Genomic DNA, 27,103 nt, shown 5'->3' on the forward strand with positions numbered 1-27,103 from the left:
GAAGAGAAACAGAGCTGACGATTGTCTTTGCAGGGACAGCTGAGCGTGGAGAGTTAAGAAGCAGAAAATGTATTAAAGTTAAAAGGCACTAATGGTACCAGAACAAATAGGGTATGAAGTGGCCATCATGAAGTAGTGGGCTGGAAGGGAGAAAGTTTTGTTTATAAAATAGCATAATGAGAATTTGGGATAGTAATTTCAGTTTTTGCCCCTTCTCCTGACTATTACTAACTTGTTTAAAGCAGAATCTTGGTCGCTTTATGATGAATCCATGATACTGTTGCCTGTGACGGTATAAGGCTGTAACTTTCTGTAGTTGGTCCTACCTCTCATGCTTCTGAATTATTTAGCAGTAACCCCACCACACTCTTCCAGATTTGAACTGTAACATCTATCCTATTATAAAAAGTTATTTTAAAAAGTTTTAAAATTTGTTTTTGTTTCTAAATTCTTGTAGCCGTCTCATGAGCATTGTTTCAGCACTTTTTCCAAAAGGATCACGAAGTGTGGTCCCACGAGACACACCTCTGAATATATTTGTGAAGATTATTCAGTTCATTGCTCAGGTAAGAATATGTCTAGGTAGAGCTATAAGAATAAGATTAACGTTATTTGGAAGAAATGTAAATGTAAGGTTCGTTTTTGAAATATTTGCACTGAATTAATGGTCTTATATCTTGAATTTCTCCAAGTATATATAATAAATGAAATGACTCTGTTTCTACTGGTGGCAGAATTTTTTTTACTTAAACTTCGATAACTTGTATATGAATGTTATTATGATTAATATTTACATTTGTATTGCATTATTGTGGAGGGGGATGTGTATATATAAATATATTAATATAATAAGTATATTACATTATAATATTTTTATAAGGGACAAAGCATTCGAACAATCATACCCATTTTTATTTAGCCCCGAGACTAGCCTCTGTAAACAGAAAAAATATGGCATGCATGCTGTAGTGTGTAGTTAGTATTACATTTTAATTTATATTATTTTAGGTGCTTCTGTTGTCCTAGTATCAAAATGCAGGGTATGAAATAACCTTGTAGATTAGAGACATGTTTTATTGTCTTCTAGGTAGTTGTCTGTGCTTCAGCTTCCAGAATGATTTGCTTCTGGTTATACAGGGATGAGGGAGGACACACAACTCTTCACTGTTTATGTTTATTTCCTGGGGCTCCTCTTTTTATCACTAATCTTTAGTTATCAAAAATAGTTCAGCTCATTTGACCTGAGCATAATTGTCTGGGAGTTTTTTCAGGAGAAATGGTTCAGTCATATCGGAGGATGAGCTGTGTTGAATTGTACTATATTTGAAAAAGAATACTAAGTCATAAGAATAAATAGGAAAAAAAGTAGTACTAAAAAACCCTGTTTTTTAAAAAGAAACTTTTAAGACATGGTACCCAGCACCTGTGCAAAGGCAAGAAATTAAACTATGCATATTGACAGAAAAGAGATGATCATATCAATCTGTTTTCCTTTGTAGGAACGTTTGGATTTTGCAATGAAAGAAATAATATTTGATCTTCTTAGTGTTGGAAAATCACCTAAAACCTTCACTATTAATCCAGAGGTAAAAAAAGCTCATTATTGCATGCAACGAGAACAGGGCATGGGGGGATTTTTTGGGGGAAAGGGGTTAACTGTTTTTGAGCTGGGATGAAAGCAGTTTAATGAATACCTGAAGGAGTGTTCTGCTAAACCTAAAGAAGTAATTGTAGTCCTGTGCAATTGGTGTTTAATTTCCAGTGAGTAAGCTAGTAGCAGTACTACAGTTTATACTAATTTCAACAAGAATTTCAGTAAGTATGTGTGAATTTTTGTACAGTATAAGTGTGAAGCCTTTTTTCAAGGTAGTCATACCTACCTCTTATGGTTCAAGACCCAATCCTACAGATGAGATGTTTAAACAATGTCTGTCTTGACTATGTCATTCTTGAGATTCATGTTGAGTCCTTTAGTGGTCTGTACTATAAAATATTCAGTATATTAGCCAACTCAGTTAACTGTAATCAGAGTTGTGGGGAAGCACTGAAGGCTTAAACTTTATTCTTGTTACTTTCGTTACCCTAATATGTAACAGTTAAATAATGCCTGTACTGCTGTCTGTTCAAAAAGAGGAAAAATACAATTTGTGTTTTACTTCATCTGTGATACTTTAATGTTGTAATTCCTTCTGTTTGCTCTTTTCTCTTTCTTCCCTTTTTTTCCTTTTGAAGAGGATGAATATTGGCCTCAGAGTCTTCCTTGTCATAGCAGATAGCTTGCAGCAGAAAGATGGTGAGCCACCAATGCCAACAACAGGAGTTGTTCTTCCCTCAGGAAATACTCTGCGTGTGAAGAAAATTTTTCTTAATAAAACGCTGACAGATGAGGAAGCAAAAGTTATAGGTATGTTGTGTTCTTTTGTAAGTTGGCATTCCAATGTTCATGTACTTGTTCTCAATTATTCTCAAGCAGTAAGTTTGTGTAACTTTATTTCTGTATTTATTTTATTAGTGAGAAGCTAATGGTAGACTGTTTTAACAGAATGGCTTTGATTCTTTAGAGAGGGCTGCTAGACAATATTGACCTTCTGGTGTCTGAGACCAAATCCATGGCTTTTTTTGAAGTGTTTTGCACTGCCAAATTAGCACAAAGAAGCCTGACTGCAATTAGTGTGGTAAATAGCATGCCAATTTTTGTTCCCTTGATGTCACTCTACAATGTCTCAAATGTCCCAGTGCTGAAGTGGAGTAAGACAGTTTTGATCCCTGTGCTCTATTGATCTTCCATGGATGAGGTAGTCGTCTCTAAAGGACTGTTTCAACATGTAAAATTTAAACTAGAACTAATATACTCAGAACTGAGAAAACAGAAAAGCAACTAACTGTTGCTTCCTTGTTTATGTTCTTTCTGAGAGAAACTTCTGGTTTCATATACTGCTCATTTAACATGCATTTCTTTTGACGCTTGAATTGTATTTCATATTTTGTACAAGAAGAAATTTGTCCTAAGCTGAGTAAGTGGCAAATATTTTAATAAAAATGTGAGAATTAAATGAGAACAAAGGAAAGAAGTGATCATAACTCTTTGGCTTTTCAGGAATGTCCATATACTACCCTCAAGTCAGAAAGGCGCTAGACAGCATTCTTAGGCATTTGGACAAAGAAGTTGGAAGGCCCATGTGCATGACTAGTGTGCAGATGTCCAATAAAGAACCGGAAGACATGATTACGTATGTACTCAATTACAGTATTCTCACTGTCACAGTTATGTTGTATTATTTTTATGCTGTAATGTTGCAGATGCCATCATTAATGCATTACAGTTGTTGGCTTTTTATTTAACTGTTAAATAAATGCAAATTTCATTAATGAATGATAAAAAATTTTGTTAGCTGCTTTGTTTTGATGTGAAATTGAAAATATTTGTGATGTACTGAAGAAGATTTTCCTGTTGTTTGTTGGTTATAAACTCTTTTTGTAGGGGTGAGAGAAAACCTAAGATAGATTTATTCAGAACTTGTATTGCTGCTATCCCAAGACTAATTCCAGATGGCATGAGCAGGACTGACCTCATTGAATTGCTTGCAAGGTAAGGGAAATGAAATTCTGCTCTTAGGGTTTGTTCCTTTTTAAATGCTGAGTGTATAAGGATTTTTCAGTGCACTATGTAGTCTAAGTCCACTGCGTACAGAATCCAGCCTATTCCTGTTCCTGCCTACCTTTTGCCTACCTTGGTCAAGGTCAGAGTAGCCAGGAGGTAAATTTATCCTGAAGATCTGCTCTTATTTTTTAGAGATAATTTCTTGAAAAGTAGGAATTAATTTCTGTTGCTTTGGTTTTTGAACTTATCTTATATTTTTGTTACCACTATCATACTTTTTCTCCCTGTTTTTCTTTTCTTTTTCTTCTTCCTCCCCTTCCTATTGCTAATACTGTAAATTACCATGAAGACATTCTTGTTTGACATTACCAAACTGTGAGACAGGCACTTATGGGAAACTTTTTTTTCTTGTTCTCTACTAATCTTGCTTACTTTTTCAATTTTTTTTTTGATCTAACACTACTCATATTCTTCCATCTCTTATCTCAATTTAAATTGAATGTGCCTTATCAGTACTGATAAGTAGTTGAAACAACTGGGCAGCCAGGTGTTTGCAGGTGGGTGAACTCAGCGTTCAGTGAGAATATGTAGTTGTGGTACATGCAGACAGTCTTTATGTATTACTAGAATGATAAACCTTTCTTTCTTTAATTTTTTTTGGTTTTGATGCAAGAATCATCTTGATGCAGAAAACCAGGATAGCTTTTAGTTTTGAAATAGTAAATTAATTTGCATAGAATGTGTTGAGATACATATATTAAAAAGTTAGTAATGATGTGAGAGACTAAGGTTTTTCTAGCACCTTTTCTTCAGTGATAAAAGTGGCATAAATGATACAAAATATTGAATAATAATACAGTACTGGATAAGTTTGCATCATAGCAGGCAGAGACATGTTTTTAAGTATATATGCAAACTTTTTTTTGTGAGGGTTTTTTTCTCACATCTAAAGTAAATCTACTTTATCTGCAAAAATAGTTTGTTCTGTTCAATTTTGATTTGAAGAAAACAACCTGTACATCATGGGATGGCTGCCTACTGAGCTCTGAGTCACTCAGATGCATGTAAAGATTTACCTATGTGAAAGACTTGGCCATCTTTCTTGAAAATTATTTGTTTATAGTAAGTTTTGGGAAGTCTTGCATTATTTTGCTATAGTAGTAGCACCTTCTGTTAGTAGCCAGTTTCAGATGTATTCAGTGCAGCAAATGCATCTGTGTGGAAGTATTGTGCATTGTGCAATAAGAGGAAAGAGTTAACACCAAACTTTGATTTATAAAGACTGATTAAGAGTATACCAATCTAGGGTGATGATACTGGTATTTTTTCTAAACAGGCTGACAATTCATATGGATGAAGAACTGCGTGCCTTGGCTTTCAATACTCTCCAAGCATTAATGCTTGATTTTCCAGATTGGCGGGAAGATGTTCTTTCAGGATTTGTATATTTTATTGTGCGTGAAGTGACTGACGTCCACCCAACGCTTCTTGACAATGCAGTAAAAATGTTAGTGCAGCTCATAAATCAGTGGAAACAAGCAGCCCAAATGCACAATAAAAACCAAGATTCTCAGGTATTTCTAAAATAAGGTCCTTGGAAGTTAAAACATGGCTTGAATCTATATATAATTTTATTAGTAGGCTTTATTGGTTTTGCTAAGTAATAAAAATTCAACTTGCTTTCCTACAATGCTTGAAGGTTTTTAGACCTATTATTTTAAATTGTCATTTTTGCCAAAAAATTACTTCAATAATATTAAATATTCCCTAAACACTAGTTCCTGGCCACATTTTTTTTTGACCTTACTGCATCGTTCTCGTGAAAAAGTGAAATATGAAAGACTTTCTTGTGATATTTGGCCTGAATTCAGAGAGATACTAAAAACGAAATAGCTAATATTATGCCGTTCTTATAATGTAAAATTTGACTGGTAGCCAAATAAGATCCAAATACATTATGATTAATTCTGGTATCGCCAATAATGTAACTGTAGCTTGGTTGTGTTTACTTTTTTTCTTAATTTGCTTAACTTCTGCGATCTTTTTCTTAGCGTGGTGTATCCAATGGAGCTGCCCATACCCTTCCTCTGGAGAGGGCCCTTTGTTCCAGTGTATTTCACGTGGTGGAAGGCTTTGCTTTGGTCATCCTTTGCAGCACAAGGCCTGCCACCAGGAGATTAGCTGTCAGCGTTCTCAGAGAAATAAGGGCCTTGTTCACAGTTTTAGAAATTTCTAAGGTGAGAGTGGATGACCCATTCTTGTGACTGCTTAATAAACCTACTTTTCTCTTGACTTTCTCTGAGCTTTTTGTGCTTTGTGTTTTGTCTTTTGTAGAGTGATGATGAGTTGGCTATAGATGTAATGGACAGACTAAGTGCTACTATCCTGGAGAGTTTCATACATCTCACTGGGGCTGACCAGGTAGGAGGGCTTTTATGTTAAGCTGGATGTAAGATGAGGTAGTTCTGCAAAAGTGTCACAAATAAATCATATATATTTTAAATTACAGTGTCACTATGTTCATGCTAACTTTATCAGAAATTTATCACTTTAAAAAAACAAACAAACCCAACCAAACAAAAAAAAAAAATCCTCAAAAAACGTGAGCAATGTTGTGAGGCTGACATCACCATTGTACACTTTCTGATCGGTAACAATAACCTGTCATTATGACCACCATATACACACATTGAGGTATATTCTTATCTGGCTTTTTTCTCATCTTGCTCATAGATTACAATTTCTTCGAAGCAAAGACCACTGCCTTTTCCTGCAGGGATACAGTGTCTAATAGTCAATATCTCCTTTATCCATAATGAAAGTTATAATAACTATCAATTAGTAACAACGGAATTCCATGTTTATTATTAACTCTTAAGTATCAAGGAGAAGTTCTTCTGATTTTAGGTTTAGGAAACAAGTTGGAATTTGATAATAAGGCTTTTGGGAGTCCAGAATCTTTTGGAAGAATTAAGTCACCGTGAGTGAAAGGGCCTTGTTCTAGAATTTACTGTTTCTTAGTATCCAGTTCCTTCCCATGTTTATGTAACTGTCCACATTAGGAATTTATGTTAAAAGATAAATTAAGTGATGTGTTTTATCTATTCCAGATGTAGTTTTGACACTGATACCTTATTAGATATGAAAAGATTGTTATTTAATGTACATGGATATTAAATAGTGCCTTGTTCTCTTTTTTAATGCACACAGACTACTTTACTGTACTGTCCCAGTTCAATAGATTTACAAACTCTAGCTGACTGGAATTCCTCCCCAATCAGCCACCAGTTTGATGTGGTCAGTCCATCACATATATGGATATTTGCACATGTGACTCAAGGCCAAGATCCGTGGATTATAAGCCTCTCAAGTTTTATGAAACAGGAAAATCTTCCAAAACACTGCCCAACAGCTGTAAGCTATGCTTGGACGTTTGCTTATACCAGACTCCAACTACTATCTCCACAAGTGGATATAAAGTAAGTTAACTGAAAAATAAATTCAGTAGAAAAGCAAAGTGAAACCTGATAAGCTCTATTTACTATACTGAGCTTTTTTTTTTTTTTTTTTAAATAGCAGCCCTATTAATGCAAAGAAAGTGAATACTACTACAAGCAGTGACTCCTATATTGGGCTCTGGAGAAACTACCTGATTCTTTGCTGCAGTGCAGCATCTTCTTCAAACTCCTCCACCTCCACAGGCTCTGTGAGATGCTCCCCTCCTGAGACGCTGGCGTCTACTCCTGACAGTGGTTATAGCATTGATTCAAGAGTAGGTTCTTCTAATGCTTACTGTAAATAAATCTACATGTTATTGGAAGTAGGAACACCTGAAGCTTATAAAACCTATCATGATTCTTAGAAACTGGTGTAATTTGTCTGGAAACATGTTTTAGTATACATTTGTCTTTCATTTGTTGAGAATAGTGTTTCAGGTAGCTTTTCCCAGTCTGTGCTGTAGAGGCTTTTTTGCTTACATTTTTTAAGGCAAAATCTAATAATATAATGAAAGTGTTAACACAATCTCAAAGTCTTATCTAGTTGTAAGGAGGAAATGTTTTGTTTACAATTAAGGGTGGGACTTTTTGCTGTCAGTAGACTTATGCAATTCTGAGCAAGTAGCCTCTCACTTCAGTAACTGAAGCAGTGAAGTATTCAGGCATGATATACCTTTTATGTTTTTCCCAACCACAAACAGTTTTCTGTCTGCCTTGCTTCAGATCACCTGCAGATGTTGGGGTTTTTTTTGCTGCTTCTTTTTGGATTCCTGCTGGAGGTACAGTAGAGGTGAAGATAAGTCATGAACTATGCAGAAGATTTTTGGCAGAAGCAGCCTATTCCACTTGTTTTTTACCAAGATACTTTCCCTAAATCTGAGAAACTGTAGATTGAAAGCTTTGTTCTTTTGGGGAGCCACGATGGAGTCTAAGGACTTGGACACTAGAAGTCTGCTTCCTCTCCTTAGGGAGGGCAGATACACTGAACATGCAAAGCATGCCTGGAGATGTTCAAGGCCAGACTGGATGAGGCTCTGAAGCAACGTGATCTAGTCGGGGATGTCCCTGCTCCTTGTGGGGGGATTGGACTAAATGACCTTTGAAGGTCCCTTCCAACCCAAACCATTCTATAATTCTGTGATCTGTTTATCGTGTTGAGCCATTCATTGTCATCTGACAATGAGAAATCAATTATACAAGGAATGGAGAAGTAGTTAATACTACTTCACTTTTTCAGAAACTCTTCTTCAGTGTCAAAGATCAAAAATGTAATTTTTGTCACTTTATGTCATTGATCAATGTGAGAAGACTGTAAAATTACAACAGATGTTTTAATGTCACACCACTCGGTTTTTTGGTAACTGCTTCATTCTGTCTTATTCTGATTTTCTTCTTAGATCATTGGCATTCCATCCCCTTCCTCCCTGTTTAAGCACATAGTTCCAATGATGCGCTCTGAGAGCATGGAAATTACAGAATCCCTTGTGCTGGGACTTGGCAGGACCAACCCAGGAGCTTTTAGGTAACTATTCTGTTTCATCTGGTTTTATGCTAATTGATTACAAAGCTGGGAAATCAGAGCTCAGAAAAAAAGGTTTGCTTTTTTCTGTTAAGAGTTTTATAAAACCTGTGAAAACTGATTACCATTGTCTTTTCTAGCATTTAGCGGAGTGATAAAGATTATTAGAGGTTGAAATAATTTTGCGTGGAGGTTATGTCTGCAAAAGAAAAGGAAGTTAGTTGAAATAATTAACAGCTGCCTTTTACTGATATTAAAGGCTGCCCTTATATGAAGGAACAGACTGTGAACTATTAACATTTGAAATGTTAATTATAATCATGTTTGTAAGAGTTACTAAACTATCCTTATTGGTATTACCAACAAACATATGTTTCTCAGCTCTTTGTGTGTAGGAGATTCGTGATAACAGTATTCTAAAAAGAGATTTTTGGATCAAGCTGAAAAAAATAACTGTTACAACTGTTTTCTGTAACAGTGCTGAAGCTTCTGAAATATGTGGTGCATCCCTCTCCCTTTTCTTTTTTTTTTCTGGGTAAACTTCCTGTAGCTTCATAACTAATACACCTTTCTCATATGTGGTACCATTGACACCTCCATGAGGAATAGTGTGGGTGCGGGTAACTGTGATTTACTGTAGCAGAATTTAATCTGTGGCAAGTCACTTGTTCTGTCAGTTTAGTTTCATACATCATGTTCAACATATTTGAATTCAGCTCATAATCTGAAACTTTTGGTTACCCTATTGTGACAAGTCTTTACATAAATCTCGAATTTGAAATTATCTCTCTAGCCATCACGGCATTCCTGCCTCAACCGAAATACACTTTTCTTCAGATTCTTATCTACTGTACTGTCAATATGTAGTACCAATCCACTGAGGTGAAAAGGCAACTCTGTGCCAGGAAGCTGTGAGTTTTACAATACATCTCTGTGCCACTGTCCTCAACTGACAGCTCTCTCTTTATGGGGGACGGATGAAGAAGGAGAACATGAAGAGGGGAAGAAAACTTCCTGGGAAGGCTGGTGCTCAGCATCAGATGTTCTCTGACAGCAGTCGGCCTCTTTTAATGGAGAGTTATGAAGCTGTACCATGCTATAGCAACCGACTCTGCTTCTGCAGAAGAAACTAGGGATTGCTAACTTTTGATTTTGAGTGAGATGCTGCTTCTTGCCAGTCACTTGTATCTGATATTAGGGCAGATGAAAAGCCAAAGATGCGTTTGAAGCTGTAATGCCAAATCCTCAGTTACAGTATTCTGTTTTACTCCTTTGATAATATTCTAATTATGTATCATATATGACTCTACTTTCCTACCAGGAGTAAAGCAAGACTTTGTACCATGACCCTGAAGCTCTGCTGAACAGTTTAAATCATAATTGTGCTGTACAAGTCTAGAAAATACTTTCAGAAAAGATTTCATCAGAAATCCTTGCTTTCTAAATTCGAAACAGTTCATTCAGCCATCTTAAGGAAAAAATGTGTCTGATTCTCATCAGTCTTCTGATTTATTTGTTCTCAATTATATGTATATTATGATAATATAATATATTATTTTATATATATTTATTACAATATACTAATTATATGTGTGTGTATATATATATATATGTTTTGTATCTTGCTTTTTCCTTCTGTCCAGTGTACGTACTCACACCAGATGCTAACGGTAGCGCATCCTTCACCATTGCATTTGGTTTTTTTTAAGCACTATTCCTCCTCACTGAGTATCTTTCACTCAGGAACTTTTTCCGTTGTAGATTGTATGTAGATACAATCCACTTAAACTTGGTAGAATATTCTTTTTTTCTTTTGTTTTCTGTTACTGATCACATGGACTTGTCTGGATGTCTCTTACTCTCTGTTAGAAGCTGATGCTTTGGTATGTTTTAGCAGAAAAAAAAACTTCTTCCAAATTCTATTCTATTTTCTATGTTTGAAAGAAATTATAACACAATCCCTAACCATGCTTACTTAAGTCTCTTGTAATTGCTGCACCGCAAAAGGTTGTGCAACTTTCTGATCACCTGGACCCGTTCTCTGAAGGAGGAGGACCTTTGAATGGTGTAGCAGAGGAGTCAGTCGAGAACTTGAAGTGATTTATGCTTTTGATATGTCTGAATTACAGTAGCACAGGAAGGAGAAAAACGTGTCATACTCCAACAAATCTAAAGTGGAGGCAGTAGTTACTATGTCAGCAAATACTTAAAGTAAAACCAGTGTGTTTTTACCTTAGTATTTTGTCTGCATATATCTATACTCCTGCTCTTCCCTTTCTCTGTCTGCTTTTTGTAGTTTGTAAGGGAGTCTCAGTTTGGCAGAAGAAACTGAATAGTAATAAAGATTGTGGAATGAGCTTCAGAACAAATTTGGGATGTAACCACAGCAGCAGAGCATGTTACTTTTTAGTTTTCATAGAGACTAGTTGTCTGACTTCTGTCAGCATAGTGTTATTTGCCTTAAAGAAATAATCTTTATTAGCAACTAAATGCATCGTGACAACTGAAAGCGCATTTTATGATAAGCTGCCAACATAATATTTTTTTTTTCTTCTAATAGTATCTATTTGCACTATAAGGCTTTGTTAAACCCTGAATATGAAAATAAATGGAAATCACTTGTGACAGAAATACACCATAATACTTGGTGAATGCAAATTTAGTGGTAATTTTTGAGACATCCATTTGGTATTCTGTCTTTAAATTAGGGAAATCTCTTTCTAGGAAACATCTCTTTGAAATTATTTATTTCAGAAACCTCTACAGGTAACAAAGTAAAACCTGAGGGTGTTATATTGTATATTGTTATATGTGTAAGTTATATTGTAACAGTAGTTGCTGTGAAACATCTTGCAGTTGAGATGTTGATTTAATGGTTGTTTTTATCCTTTTAATTCTTTTATTTTAATTCAGGGAACTAATAGAAGAATTACATCCTATAATTAAGGAAGCACTTGAAAGAAGGCCAGAGGTAATTAGATATTATCCGCTATATTCTGTACATGGTTTTAGCTATCTTCTCACAAATGGTGGTAGAGAAATTTTAGTTATATTCTTTAATTTCTGCACCAAAAAACTGTCACTATAACAGATAGAAAGGTGAGATGTTACTTTTTTAAATGATTGTGAGGTGTTTACATTAGAAAAGCTTTGTGTTTGTTTTTGAGCTCTGTATTATTCCTGTATCAAAGCCATTTTGTTTCAAATGATGAAAAAATTACTGTACGCTTTTCCACATTCTTTTAATTCCTTTTACCTAAGCATAGTTTTACACAGTTGTTACTTTGTTGTATCATCCGTAACAGGCCCACAATTAGTAGTACCTAAGACATAGCATTAAGTTCTACTGTCTGCCAACTTTGTTTTTTTTTTTTTAAATGAAAAAGCCTGTAAGCTCACCTTAATGACAGCTATGACTAGAAGTTTTCTGATGGAGAGCATGTTTTACAGCAGGGTTTAGAAGCCTCAGTAGGTATTAATAGGAATAATAATCTCTGCAAACACTAACTCACAGATGATTACTTAGTCCTTTTTGTGATAACTGTCATATTCTTATTAATAATAAATACATAATTAAGTACAGATGATGGGAAGGAACCTCACTTCTGTTTCAAAATGTTACTGGGCTATAGGGTGTTTAGTCAGTCTTGCATGCAAATATATAGAAAGGTTGGCATTTGTACTTCAGTTCATCGTTCAATGTGTTGCACTTTGTGACAGGAGACTGACAAAAACATATTATTTTGATAACACATGTAATAGCGAACTTAGTATATCTTGGAGTTGCAACAGGGAAAAATTGTATTCATTGTCGGGTTTATTAAAATTGCTAGCAATTTTGGTAACTTGTCTTAAAAGATTGGCACCCTGATAATTGATGCCAGTTGTAGTACAGATATAATAATGCTTTTGTATGCCACGCTGATTTTATACTTAGTTTTTCCTCTGCTTGATTTAATTTTGTGTCTCCTCTGTTGAATAGAACATGAAACGACGCAGGCGTCGAGATATTTTACGAGTACAACTAGTACGAATATTTGAACTGTTGGCAGATGCTGGTGTCATTAGTCACAGGTAGGGGTGGCACTGATGAGATGTTGTTTATGCTTCTGAATTAAGTCACTAGTATTCTTAGGACCCAGTATAATAAGCATGCCAAATTTTTCAGTGAGTTTTAGTATACCACTAAATAAATAGACATGGTTTTATAAACCTTGGAATTTTGCTGGCTTTCTAATCCCTCCTCCACCATGCTTTTTGTCACAGCAGTCTGTGTTTTATTTAAAATGCTACTATTCCCTGGGATGTTGCTTTGAACAGACAGTGTACTCAAACTTGTACCGGTTGTGTGAATCAGAAAACAAGGTACAACTATTCCATAATCAGTCTGGAATTCTTCCTCACCTGCAGTCCTGATGCTACTCAACATGTCCTATGCAGAGAAGGCTACTGCTCATTAGTACTGGGCTATCTTCTTTCTGAGGGAGGCAAAACATTAACTGGGTTTTGTATTTTTTTTCTCAATTTACCCTACTTGTGTAAGGACACTTTGAAAGAAGTCTCTTCCAAATTATTTCCATGCAGGTGGGATTGTATGAGAGCAAGTAGGCTGGGATGTGGTGAGGCTAGCTCCTCCCATTCTGATAGACAATGGTACTTAAATATTTATTTGTCAACCTGAGCAATATAGTCAGTGTGAAATTCTCAGTCTTTAAGCAAACTACTGCAGTGTATTTCAGAATGTTGCCTCAGAAGCATTGCTGAAATGCCTTTCTTCCTTTTGGCATACTGATGTTTCAGAGTCCAGCCGTTAAAATTGTACTCTCCCTTCTTATCTTTTAAGGTACTCACTGGTGTTTAATTAGTAAAATATCTCCTTACCACAGTCTGCACCCTGGAACTTTGTCCACTTTTCTCTCTGAGGACAGTCTGACTCTGTGGTGGAAGCTAGCAAGCAACTAAGGGCTACTGTAAACCTCCTCATCTTGCCTTTGGTGTGCAAGGCATCCTTTATAGTTGTGTTGAGTACAAGTGTGGAAAAATGGTGGAGGGAGCTGAGAGGAAAGGAGTCACCCTTCTAACAATTGTTTTTCAAAGGAAGGCAGGTTTGAATCTCCTTATTTAGTTTAGTATTGACGTCTAGTCAGATGCTAAAGCGAAGAAGATGGGAAATGAATATGTAAAATTATTAAATTGCTTTAATCTGCTAATGGTCAATGAAGTGCTGAACACCTTGACTGACTCCCAAAAATCAGTATGTAATATAGATGTTTATAGTCAAATAGTAGTAATTATTTCACTGGAGCATTTTGTTAAACACTGAAATAGAAGGTAGGTGAAGAAATATATTTGAATTAAATATTTGGAGTGGTTATGGAATGTTTTTTAAAGATTAAAAAAATAAGGATTGTTTTAAAAAATCATTGTATGTATTTATCATACTATTTTATTTTTTTAAATTTTATTTTTAAGTGCGAGTGGTGGCCTTGATAATGAAACACATTCCCTCAACAACACTTTACTTGAGTATGTTGATCTAACAAGACAACTCCTAGAAGCGGAAAATGAAAAGGATTCTGATACGTTGAAAGATATTCGATGCCATTTTAGTGCCTTAGTGGCAAATATCATTCAAAATGTTCCAGGTATGTAAAAATTCTTTATTAACTTCTGATGACTGTATTTAATATGCAGGACATTATTTTAAAAAGCAACAACAACAAAAACCCCAAACAAACAAACAAAAAAAACCCCCCGAAAACCAGCCAACCAAAAATCCACTTTTTCTCTGAAGTTTCAGAATACTTTCATGCCATCAATTTTGACTATAACTTTAGCAGCATGAGTAAGGGGCATTTTTGGTACTGTTTGGAAGCATACAAGTAATTTTATTTTTTTTTAGTGAAAGTCTTGTTGGTTGGCAGTGTATTTACATTTTCTAGACTAATAAATAGCTTTTTCTTGTACTCTAGTGGCATTAAACAGGACAATAATAAACCTACATCCAGCTATTATGATGTTGAAATAATGTGTCTTTACATTGATTTATTCCTTTTATATACATTGTTTGGGTCTGTTTCTGTTTACATGCTTTATTTTAAAGAATGACAAGAGGAGTGTGTCTAACTGTGTGCTTTTCTTACAGTACACCAGAGAAGAAGTGTCTTTCCTCAGCAGAGTCTACGCCACAGTCTATTTATGTTGTTCAGTCATTGGGCAGGTCCTTTTAGTATCATGTTTACTCCCCTGGACAGATATAGTGATAGGAACATGCGAATAAACAGACACCAATACTGTGCATTAAAGGTATTTTAACACTTTTTGAATTTTGGAAATAGATTGTTATGTTGATTTTTCTAATGCAAATTTAACATTTGGACTTTTGGGATGTGCTTTTCACATCCTTATTGCCATTCATGACTTAGTTCTTTTTCTCTTCTGCCTACACGTGTATTTATGACAGTTCAGCTTTTTCCATACTGTAAACTATCACACTTGCTATAAGAGTTTCTTAAAATTACTAGTAAATGTTCACTTCTGGTGACTTTCATCCTCAGTTGCCTAAGGAGAAAGACTTTCATGTAAAAGTACATTAATAATCAAACTGACATATTAACTCTTACATATGTCAGCATTTTTCTATTGACAGTTCCTTGTACTTTGGAGTTGAGAAAAAGATTATTTCACAATTTCTTGAATAAGATGTTTAACAGGTGGTTTTTTTTTTTTTTTTTATTAGCCTTGGTCTTCCTCCCTTGACTGAATAGAAGTTAGTTTTCTCGTAATTTAATGGACTTGGTAAAAGCACTTCCTGTATCTGAGTTATTAAAATGTAGTGTTTTTCAATTACTTTCTAAAGGCTATGTCTGCTGTACTGTGTTGTGGCCCTGTTGCAGATAACGTCGGGCTCTCATCTGATGGCTATTTATACAAATGGCTGGATAATATTTTGGATTCACAAGATAAAAAGGTAATACAGGCAGTGTCAACATTGGTTTGCAACTCTCGGTGCCCTCAACATAAGCTTTAATGAGTTTTGTGGTCAGATTGGCCTAAATGCTTTAGAGTGGCTTAAGCTCAAAGCTGTTTTAGTAGTATTTTTGCACTGTCCTTAATGTGCATATTTACCCTGTTGAGGAAGGCAGTCTCTAATCGCAGTCTACAAACAGACAAAGCAGAAGAATGGAAAAGGAAAGGGCAAGGAGTGAAATGTTACGTATCGTTTACAAACTGATCAGCTAGGTTAAGTTGTAATAATAAGCAGATCTTTTAGAAATTTAAAGGAGGTAAGATTTGGACCGTGAACTCTTGTGAGACTCTAGAGTCCGTTGAGGGTCCTGTGAATTTTCAAAGACCAAGCTTTACATTTAGACAGTAAGGCAAGATTTAGATTCAAAAGATAGGGCCTCCGTTGCACTAATACTATGACTACATAAAAATACAGCTTCAGTGGGCTGCTTTGATTCAAGAGAACGTGCAAGTTTCCATGTAGATGTATCCCTTGGAATTGGGATCTGTCCCATTGGAATTTCTGCATATATTTAAGTGCTTTTCTGTATCTGCTTTCAGGTTAGTATTCAGCTTGTAGTAAGACGCATGAAAATAGTAAATAGCTCAAGGTAGCCTTGGAACTGAAGAGGCAAAAAAAATCAGTAGATCTATCCAGTTATTTGCTTCACTGATTTATGACTGTGTGTGCAAGTTGAAAATTAAACAGTTTGGAATTACCTGGTTTTAGTTTAAGCTGTGCTGTCATTGGTTTTAGATGGAACAAATTGTGTATTGCAGTTGGTTTTTAAATTAAATATCTATTTCCGTATTTTATGCCATTTTTGTAAGCTGGCCCTTTTTTCTATATTTGTAAATATATATTGATTCTTTTCTGCAATACAGGTTCATCAGCTAGGCTGTGAGGCAGTCATGCTGCTCTTGGAACTCAACCCTGACCAGAGTAACCTCATGTACTGGGCTGTAGACCGGTGTTACACAGGTTCCAAGCGGGTAGCAGCTGGCTGTTTTAAAGCCATAGCCAGCGTGTTCCAAAACAGGTACTACAGTGTTTTTTCAAAATCTTTCATTTTCAAGTGTGCTTTCATGTAGAACTGGGTTTTTTCCTTCCCCCAAAAAGAAAAGCTCACCCCTGTTTGTGTGTATATGTTACTAGAGAAACTTTTCAAAATGTTGTGTTATTCCATACCATACCCCCTGTAAATTAAACTTTAATAAATTCAAATTTTAAACAGCCAAATGTAATTTTACTTATTTCACACTTGCCATTTTCCCCTAGGGATTACCAGTGTGATACAGTGACCCTCCTGAATCTGATACTATTTAAAGCAGCTGATTCTACTAGGGCTATCTATGAAGTTGCTATGCAACTATTACAGGTTTGTAAGCTATTTTTTTTTTTTTAATTTTAAAATAAGAATTGTCTCTGTACATTTAAAAACCCCTGTTATTTGGTTTTCACTTCAGTAATGAAGTACAATGTGTATATATTTTTTTTCTCTATTTTAATACATAGTTAGTCTAGATCCTTACTTGGCACAGATCGACTTAAGTGGAAGTGTGTCTTGTTTTCATGAACTAAGCACTCAAGACTTGTATTTTCATAATATCTGCTTTTTCAAGAGACAAAACCTAAATTAAGATTCTTCTTGTTTGTCCCTGAAACAGAGAGGTATATAGCTCCATTTGTCCAAAAGCACCTCAGAGAGAAGCATGCTGCTTCCTGTCCCTTTACTCTATCTGCTGAGGTAGCAGTCAGTTTCTAATTTTTGCATTAATACCAAACATTTTTTCATCCATCTGTGTGGAGAGATGATAGTGAAAATCTTGTTAGCCATTTAATTTACTTCTGTATATTCCTTTCTTAGGTCATTTAGGGGTAAGCTTAATCTTACAGGCAGCATTAGTGCTTAACATAAATAAATAAATCGGTGGCTCAGACCTTAGGTCTTAGAGTTTTTTCCAAAGGTTTTTGTTGTCAGCTGCACTCAACAGTAAAGTACCCACTGAAGTCGCACCCCTGTTGATAGGTCAGCACTCACACCACCCTCCCTTTCAGCCCCATGTTTCTTCTCAAGTGAACACCACTGCTTAAGATCAGCCAAAACTGACTTAAAGTATCAAACTGTGTTAACTTCCTGCTGCATCTCTGCCACATCAAAGATTATGTTGCTCCTATACATGTCTCACAGATGAGCAGAAATTGATATTGTTTGGAAATACAAGTGTTCAATAGTATTTCACATTTTGTTATAGAGGAATTTATAAGTAACATAATATTTTGTGAAAGCAGATTTCTGAAATTTATTACTGGAGACTCTTCAAGTGGAGTGAGTCTTAGCTAGTCTTCTGTGAAATTAGCACAGTGTTGGTGAATACTGTACATGTATGGAAATCTGTATAGATAGGAAATATTAAATGAGAGTAGATAATGTGAACATAAAAGGTGATTTTAATCTGAAGATTTTCATTGTAGCTCTATACTTAGCTTCTGAACGTTATTGTTGTAGATCTTGGAACCAAAGATGTTCCGTTATGCTCACAAACTGGAAGTCCAGCGGACGGATGGGGTTTTGGGTCAGCCTTCTCCTTTGCCGCATCTGTATTCTGTGTCATATTATCAACTGTCAGAAGAATTAGCAAGGACTTATCCTGAACTAACACTTGCTATCTTCTCAGGTATGGTTTTAAAACAAACAAAAAAGACCACTTTATCCAGCCAAAAGCATTGTACAAAACATGTAATTCTTATTTTTCAATAGTAAATTTATGTGCAATTCACTAAAATCAGAACAAGGTATGATCTTTTTTTCTATTACTTGTATTTTAAATATGTCCAAGAGAAAACGACATGAATCAAAGATACTTTTACCAACTTTCTAATAACCATGAAAAATCACAATAGAGAAATAATTTGCACCTCCTTTTAAAATTATTCTTCTGTTGTTTCCCAGTTTTTCTTATTTAGTGTAAATTACTTTAAAATATTATTCTGTAGCGTTCTTAAACAATTGCAGAATAATAACTTCTCACATCAATTAAAAAAACTACTAGGACTAATATGTGGAAGAAAAAATTTTAAGTGCTTTTTTTGCAAAACTTGGTACATTTTTACATGCTCTGGGTTTTCAGTTCCCTCCTCCAATTAGAGGAAAATATACATATGCATATACTGATATGGTTTCTTCAACACACAGCAGTGTCTTCAAATAGCTCTGCCAAGTGAGACTGCAGACCATTATGAAATGGTTCTAGTCAGCTCAACAAAAAACTTATGTCAGTAGCAGCATTACTTTATATCAATATGGTCTACTGGCTTATGGCTGTTGCTGTTATTACCAAGACAGTTCTCGTTACTGATTTGCAATTCATATATATACCTAAATTTTGAATGACAGAAGTAAGTCAGAGAATCCAAACAGCTCACCCAGCTGGGAGACAGGTGATGCTGCATTATCTGCTGCCGTGGATGAACAATATTGAGCTGGTAGACTTGAAACCTTTGCCAACCATTCGTCGGCAAGATGAAGATGAAGAAGATCCTTTGAAAGACAGAGAAATAATGGTGAACAGTAGACGATGGCTACGAGGAGAAGGCTGGGGATCACCACAGGCTACAGCTATGGTTCTGAACAACCTGATGTATATGACTGCAAAGGTAAAGCAAATTACTTAAGTGCTCCATCTTATTCCAGTGGATTTTTGTGTTTAGGGCATGAGAAAATACTATTCAGAGATACTGTGTTACGAAACTTTCAACAGTTATTGTTCATATTTGTTGAGTTGCTTGTGTACCATAACTGTACCATATAGTTCTGAGGTATTACGAGAAATACATCATTTGTAATATAAATGTTACAGTAATTTTTGTATCTAGTAACAGCATCTAACTGTTATTTTGCGATATAGATGTCTACCTGGATAGATAATACCAAGTCGCCTGTACACCTGTGATCTCAAAGTGGAGTTTTGGAATAGATCTTGTTGCCAGAGGCTGTGATAGATCCTCTTCTTTCCTGTGATATAGATACTTCCAACAGGGAAAAAGTATTGGTCATATGCAGCGTTCCTGCCAATTCTTGATATCTTTGAATCCCACTGATGAGAGATCATGTTTTCAGCTACAAATTAAAAACTCTTGGCAGCCTGTGGTCCATGGAATTTTATTCAGGATTGTCACAACTGGGAGAATAACTCTCTGCTAAATTTAGATGGCTTTTTAAAAATTTATATGTAAATAAATATATACAAGTAGGAATAAATTCACATATAAATAAATAAATATTTGTATAGATATATAATGTATAAAAGTATATATTTTATATATATATAAAAATATGTACAGTTATATTTAGGTTTCTATGTATCTAAAGATGTAAAAGAAAACAGATATTTCCAGAATGTGTTTATAAATATGAATATATGTGAAAGCTTCATTCTGGAATGTTAAAAAGGCAACAGCTTCTTACAGGATTTATGTCTCCCTTTTCCAAAGCCTGTCCCCCTTGGTCTATACAGATCACTTTCAAATACAGTGTTTTCTATTGGAGTTTTCAGGAGAGATATTTATTTTGTTTTCTAGTATGGTGATGAAGTGGCCTGGTCAGAGATAGAAAATGTCTGGACTACCTTGGCTGACAGCTGGCCAAAGAATCTGAAAATAATTTTGCACTTCTTGATCAGTATCTGTGGAGTGAACAGTGAACCCAGCCTTTTGCCTTATGTGAGTATGTGATATGTCTCTCCTTATTACTGTTGATATTTTTAAAATTAGTTGTGTGTCTAGCAGCAAAGATGACCAAACAAAAAATGTGAGGTAGGATTTCTAGTATCAAAATCTCAACCATATTTTTGAGCCCCATATTTTATGACCACTAAATACTGTGAAGAAAGCAAAATAAGTTATTTTGTTTGAGTTACTTTGACATCTCTGTCCAGAGTTCAGTATCGGTTTCGGTTAAACCCAACATTCATGAAATGAGCTGAGGAAAGGAAAAAAAAAACAGAAACAATATCACAGCTTAAAGATAGCTGAAGTTTCCTTTAGACAATTTACCTACTATTGCATTTTGACTCAAGCTAGTAAGTCTGAAACAGTCCACTAGCTGTCTTATCAGTTACAAGTTGTCAAAATACAGGGTATACTAGGTGGACCATAGACCTTATTTAGTGAATAAATAATAAAAAATGGAAAAGACCTATTAAAATGTCTGCATGTGTCTTAGCATGTTTTTGTTCCTTTGTCATAAAGAGGAAATGTAAGGGTTTGCTAAACTTAGATTAATTTTATTAGGAGTATACACTGAACAACTTTCTGTCATAAACCACAAATCTACTGCAACAGTTAGTCACCCTTAGGAAGAATTAAGATAGTTCCATAAGTAATACTTTCATTAGAAAATTATTATAGTAATGCTAATAGTCCAGAAAACTAGATATGAAGTAAACAATCAGTACCTATATTATTATTAAATTCTTACTGAGGACAGCTTAAGTTTTTAATTGATTGGTGGTTATTTTCATTGCAAATCATGAAATCTAGCTTAATGTGGTAGCCCAAAATCTTTGCATGTACAGTTTGAACAAGGTGACAAAGTAATTCCATGAGTCAAATGCCCTGGATCATTTGCTTACCATTCATCTTTGAGTTCTCGCAAAGGATGGAAAAAAAATCATTGAGCAGTAATGACTCAAGAAAGTGTCAGAAGGAAAAATATGTCTAGAGTAATCACTGACTAGCAGCCAGCTGCTGCTGCTTAGCAGTGACCAGGATAATTTTGCTGAAGTAAGATGTAGTGGAGAATCCTTAATTACTATATGCTTAATAAAATATTGTTATAGTTAGGTGTTTATTCTTATCAGAGCATATAAAGGCCTTGAGCATTTTGGGAATTAGACGTTTTTTTCCAATGCTATGTTTTAAGGTAGTGCTAAAAAGCAGACAGATAACATAGTAAAATAAAGCACCTGTCATGCAACCTAGGGACAGTGTGGTTATTCTCGCATGACCAAATATTCCAAGAAAATTTAAAAAAACACTCTACGCACTCTCAAAAACAAATTCATTTTTTATCAAGGCATATGTGAGAGCATTGCAAAACAGCATGAGGAAAAATATGATACCTGCTGGAGAAGAAATAGTGTAGAACAAACTGTGAGGTATCAAAAAGAAATGATACCAGAATATATTTGCTTCAGTGTTGATCTCAGATGCTGCTAAAACCTTTGTAAGAAAATCTTTTGCTTCTTAAATAACTGTTGTTGAACTCAGAAGACTTACTTTCTTACTCTTGTGATATGTTTACGATGCTTGTTATTGACAGTTGTGAAAGCAATTTTGTTTGCTTTTAGAACTAGAGTAGGTTGTGTGTATCCTTACTGGCAGTGCAGGTAGGTACTGATTCTAACAATCTGCGGTACTCAAGTCTCTTAACTTCCTTTTTTTATAATCAAGTCACTGCAATAAGAATTTTGTTTGTGTACATACTATTTTTTTTATATATATATATATATATATATACTTTTTTTTGATGGCAGGTAAAGAAAGTTATTGTTTATTTGGGTAGAGATAAAACAATGCAACTACTAGAAGAGCTGGTGAGTGAACTTCAGCTTACAGACCCTGTCAGCTCAGGAGTCACCCATATGGATAATCCACCATATTACCGCATTACTTCCAGTTACAAAATCCCCTCTGTCACTTCAGGTGAGGATTTATTAATGTAAGCTTTTATTATTGTCAATGATAAACATGCTATTATGAATCAGTTATAATATTGGAGTTCATCTGTAAGTATTAAATAGGAGTACAATGTTCTGTTTCTAAAAATAAATTAAGGTACAAAGTTTGTTTTACAAGATGTGCAGTTTTTGATGTACCCAGAGTTCTTATTAAAGAACATCCGATAGGTTCACAAGTAACAAGTTTCTATTAATATATGTGTTAGACTTTGTGTTCAGATCTTGCACTGTTCACTTTCACTGTATCACTTTTATGTCAATTCAGTCAAACAACTGGGAAAATGTGTATAGTTTTAAATCCATTTAAGTTATTCCAGTTTAAATAAACTTACTTAGGAGAATTTATCTGTAAATAATTGACAATAGATCAAACGTCAAAGAAAACCGCCACTGAAAAGATAAAAAGTGTCTGTCTTGTGCTTCAATCCAAGAACATGCTGAGAAATGTGGGGAAAAGCTGTCTGGTTTTGACGAAGCACTTTTCAAAGTGAGCCACAAAAGACATGGATGGGAGGGTATCAAAGCAAGGACTTAGCTTTTGTGCTGCAAAGATGTCAATGTTACGAAGCAACCTGGATCTATCACATAGGGATTATCTGGATCACAAGGTGGATCAATTGGCACTTGTTCATGAAAGTGTTTACAAAGAGTGAAAAAAAAAATTGTGTGGCTCTTGCATTTAAGTGTAATTGAGAGTAGCACAATCTGTTGGGAGGGTGCAAAATACTTCCGATTGTGGTCATCTATTCAGTGTGATTCTTGCAAGTTTCTCTTAGAAAGGAAATTATACAAGCTTCACTGCAGGCTGTTTGGTTTTAATCCCTAATCTGTTTCTGGTTTGAATTGCTGCATACCAAAGTCCAACTACATTTTACAGATTACTGTGAGGAATAGCATACAGGAAAGAAGGAAACAAGTCTCTAGATCCTGCTTCAAAACCAAGCCTTTTTACTTAATTTACATTGACGACGCAGTGATTCCTGGAATAGATTTTTTTTTTTTTTTTTCCAGTTAGTGAAATTATGGTAACAGCTCAGAATCTTTTTGTCTAAATAACATTTTTTTTCCTGTGTGTGAAAATAACTTCTCTGGCTCAGTTTGTATTTGTGCCAGTTGCTGTAGTATGAACCTGGTTAGGGCTCTTGGCATGGACAAGTAAATAAAGGTCATCATGTAGTGCTCAAGACTGCTTTTCTTTTTTATTGACCAATCTTTTTCTTTGTCCATAATTCACAGGTACCACTTCTAGTAGCAATACAATGGTAGCTCCCACAGATGGCAACCCTGACAATAAACATATAAAAGACAATATTGAAGAGAAGTAAGTATCTCCTCAAAGAGCAGTAACTAGCTGGATTACAGGAATTCCTGGTGTAGGAATTCCTGTAATACTTGGCATCTCTATGGCTCCAGATATGTCTACTTTGCAGGAAATACATGACTAAGTTTTACAAGTTTTAAGCAACAGAACTGGAATGCTATTTGGGATGAACAGTAGGAGCCTCAATTGTAATTTAAATTCAGAAAGCTGTAGAATAAGCTGAATAAGCTAAGGGACCAATCCAGGTCAGGCTTTGTATTACTGTAGTTATACTGTTATTGATGCCTAAATTAGCTACTGTTGCACTGGATTGTGTATGTTTACATGGGAGAAATTATAGTGCAAATGGATATGGATACATCAAGGATGAATGTTATTAGTTTAGTAATGTAGCCAATTCACAAATATGCTTCCTAGCTCACTATAAATCAACAATGCCCATGTGTTGAAAGCTAGTTTTTTCTCCCAGTTATGGTATTTGGATGCCTGGTATCTGTGGCAACATCCCTTCCAGCTAGCTTTAAAATAGATGCCTCCCTCTCTAGTTTTTGAACTTCTTAAGAACAATATTTTGGAAAAATTTGCCAGACCATGGTACTGATGTGAAGGTAGTAGAAAGCAAACAGCTCACCTGGACTTAGTCAAAGTGTGGACTCAGCTCAGCAGTAATTGTGAGAATGCTCACATTTTGTGCTAAATATGAGATAGCTAACCTTAAAGTGAAAAGGGAGTAGGGATTTGATAATTAGTATGAGAAAAAGTGTGCACAAAAAAGTGTCGTTACTGTGGAGTAGCTGCTATGTGATAAATTCACTAAGCAGTTTATTTTGTGATGACTTGTTTGAGAGCCTTAGTAATTACATTTACAATATAATTTCCCAGTTGAACACTTTTTTCTTCCTGAGGATAATTATGTCAATGTTTTTAGATTAGTGAATATATTGATAGAGACAACTCCAATACTTCAATTAAATTGGGAAGGGGTGAAAATAAATCACAGAAGACTATGAAATCTGAGGTGTAATTCAGAATTCAGACTAGCAAGGCACAGACAAGTATTTGGCTGCTATGGGGACTGGAGCTGAAAAAACTACCAAGTATTGAAGGCAGTTTTGAAAGTGTCTGCAAGTTTTGGCGTACACTGTAGGGTTGTCTACCCTACTCCTCAGGTATATGTTTTTTTTATAAGACACATGATGTACGTCCTGGGCTTGCGAGGAGGAGAGAATTTTAGAAACTTATGTAGAAACAGCTTGGAAACTGTGCTTTTAGCACTTTTATTTCTCTGATTTCTTTGTATTTTATCAGATTAATGAGGTAGGATCTTGGAAAGAGTGTGTGTGCATGTGTATACGTCTGTGCCAGATCAAAAAGGGATATTTTGCTTAACAGCGAGAAAAACTTACTTAGGTATAATGGTAACAAATATTTCAATGTATTTAAATGTTAATGAAAATGATCTAACAGAAATGTAATTTATAGTGCATTATCTCCTTGAATCTCCTTATCTAGCATTGCTACAGGAGGTGTTTTATACAGCTGAGGTGGTTTGGTATCATATTCATTGTCCTTGTAAGATGAAATATTTTTGCATAATACTTAGTTTTGTTGAAATAGAGTTTTATTGAGAGGCTCTGATTAATTTTTGTCACAGAATGCCAGTTACTAACGCTGCTTTATTTGTTCCTACAGTTATGTACATCTAGACATCTACAGTGGGTTGAACAGTAACTTAAACCGCCAGCACCACAGACTAGAATCTCGCTACAGCAGCAGCTCTGGAGGATCATATGAAGAGGAAAAAAGTAATATTCTTATTTAAAAATATTTCTATAGACAGAAAACAAAATTTTCACAAGTTAATACTTTTTCTGAAGGTTGTGAAACGTGAGGAGATAGGCATTATCAGTGGTTTTTGGACAAACTTATTTAAAAAATATTAGTTTTGTACATGCCTTGGTATTAGTACTGCTATTTTAGTCTAGCATATATTTGATTATAATAGAATATGCAAGGAAGAGAATACACTTTCTTTCCTTCCTTTATACTCTGGAATAAGTTGTGAACACCTTCCCAAATGAAGTAGTTTTACTATTTTCTTTGACAGTACCAACACCAAAGATAGACAGATGGTTTGGCAGAAGAAACAGGAGAGAGATTAGCAGGAGGAAGATGAAATGAATGAGGAAAAAGATTATAGAAAAGAATCTGAAAAAAAAACAATTAGAAGTAATTGTGTTTTTAAGTGATAGCAGTCCTCGGCCTGTTTGAAGAAAAGAGTACAAAACTTTCTGAGAAGCCATAGCAATGAAAATGTAGCACGGGAAAACGATCTTGTGTACCTCTAATTTTCAAGCTTTTGAAAATGTGTTTTGGGTTATTTTTTGTGATCTGTGATCTGTTTTTTTTTCTGAGGTGCAGAGGTAAGGAAGGAGGTAGAAATCTCTCCTGAAACTCTGTATACTTTTGGAGACTTTTCTTTAACGGAGGCTTATTAACTGTGGCTACTTTTGTACCAGTGCAATGCTAGGGAAAGCTAAACAGGTCATGTAATCAGGCAAAAATGAGGACAGTGGTCAGACGGTAAATGATGCGTAACGTTAGTGGGTTCTTTATGCTTTGTCAGAGTACTCGTTTGGCTGAAACTCTTGTTTCATCTAACAAGCTGTTAGTAACTAAAATGACTTTGTACTTTAACCGTGCATAGGATTATCAGATAGAATTCAGTCTGATGCAGATCATTATAGTGCTCCCACAGACTATCTTGTTAGGTTTCACTCAGTTTTTTATTGACAGTTGATTTTGCTATTGGTTAAGTTTTTTGGGTATGGTGCAACACATGATACAGTACTGTCTTTTCCTGACCTTTCTTGTGCTGCTGAACAACAGGATATAAATTTCTGCATGTTGAACACTGGATGTCAGTGTGGAACCTAGTGTGTCCCATGCTGTATTAAAGCAACAGAGGCTATTGGGATCTCTCCTTATGCACTCCTTAATGACTAATTCTGTCCAGACCGTAAAGGTTAGAGTGAATTTGTGGTTTGTATTGCCTCTTTCAAGAAAGTGGAACATAAAGTCCTCTAGAGAGCTTGTTGTAAAAGCTGCACATGCTGATTCAGATCTGCTAAACTTTGGGTCAATAACGGGTTGGTGGACCTTCTGGGCTGCCCGTGTGTTTATTACTGCTTGGATGAGTGATATCCAGTATCACAGGTGCATTTGTTTTCATCTTTGTTTGCTTTGTGATAGCAACACTGAGTATCCTGAAGCAGATGATAATTCACATTTTCTGTCAGTAAGACATTTGTCACTTCCAGTCGAGGAGGTAATAATGAGCTGATGCATGTGTGAACTTCTGAAATTTCTGCAGCTATGCTTTCAAAAAGACAACTGGTAGAATCACTGAAACACAG

At 35.3% G+C, this 27,103-nt stretch overlaps 1 protein-coding gene across 9 annotated transcripts in view; it reads left to right on the top strand.

The window, feature by feature from the left end:
* The window catches only part of FRYL (FRY like transcription coactivator), a 170,472-nt gene that overhangs the window by 96,923 nt on the left and 46,446 nt on the right, over nt 1–27,103 (top strand). For all 9 annotated transcript variants that reach the window (XM_086746677.1, XM_086746676.1, XM_086746671.1 and 6 more), the window contains 24 exons: nt 458–566; nt 1,500–1,586; nt 2,233–2,404; nt 3,098–3,230; nt 3,482–3,589; nt 4,938–5,175; nt 5,653–5,838; nt 5,936–6,022; nt 6,812–7,080; nt 7,178–7,373; nt 8,496–8,620; nt 11,531–11,588; nt 12,600–12,691; nt 14,090–14,262; nt 14,763–14,923; nt 15,477–15,587; nt 16,511–16,665; nt 16,905–17,004; nt 18,136–18,304; nt 19,024–19,283; nt 20,208–20,348; nt 22,163–22,331; nt 23,603–23,687; nt 25,380–25,492. In XM_086746677.1, coding sequence (XP_086602803.1) covers nt 458–566; nt 1,500–1,586; nt 2,233–2,404; nt 3,098–3,230; nt 3,482–3,589; nt 4,938–5,175; nt 5,653–5,838; nt 5,936–6,022; nt 6,812–7,080; nt 7,178–7,373; nt 8,496–8,620; nt 11,531–11,588; nt 12,600–12,691; nt 14,090–14,262; nt 14,763–14,923; nt 15,477–15,587; nt 16,511–16,665; nt 16,905–17,004; nt 18,136–18,304; nt 19,024–19,283; nt 20,208–20,348; nt 22,163–22,331; nt 23,603–23,687; nt 25,380–25,492 — 3,497 coding nt within the window. The remainder of the gene's footprint in view (nt 1–457; nt 567–1,499; nt 1,587–2,232; nt 2,405–3,097; nt 3,231–3,481; nt 3,590–4,937; nt 5,176–5,652; nt 5,839–5,935; nt 6,023–6,811; nt 7,081–7,177; nt 7,374–8,495; nt 8,621–11,530; nt 11,589–12,599; nt 12,692–14,089; nt 14,263–14,762; nt 14,924–15,476; nt 15,588–16,510; nt 16,666–16,904; nt 17,005–18,135; nt 18,305–19,023; nt 19,284–20,207; nt 20,349–22,162; nt 22,332–23,602; nt 23,688–25,379; nt 25,493–27,103) is intronic.

The sequence above is a fragment of the Chlamydotis macqueenii genome, chromosome 4, assembly GCF_036417535.1.
Source record: "Chlamydotis macqueenii isolate bChlMac1 chromosome 4, bChlMac1.mat, whole genome shotgun sequence".
Classification (NCBI taxonomy): Eukaryota; Metazoa; Chordata; class Aves; order Otidiformes; family Otididae; genus Chlamydotis; species Chlamydotis macqueenii.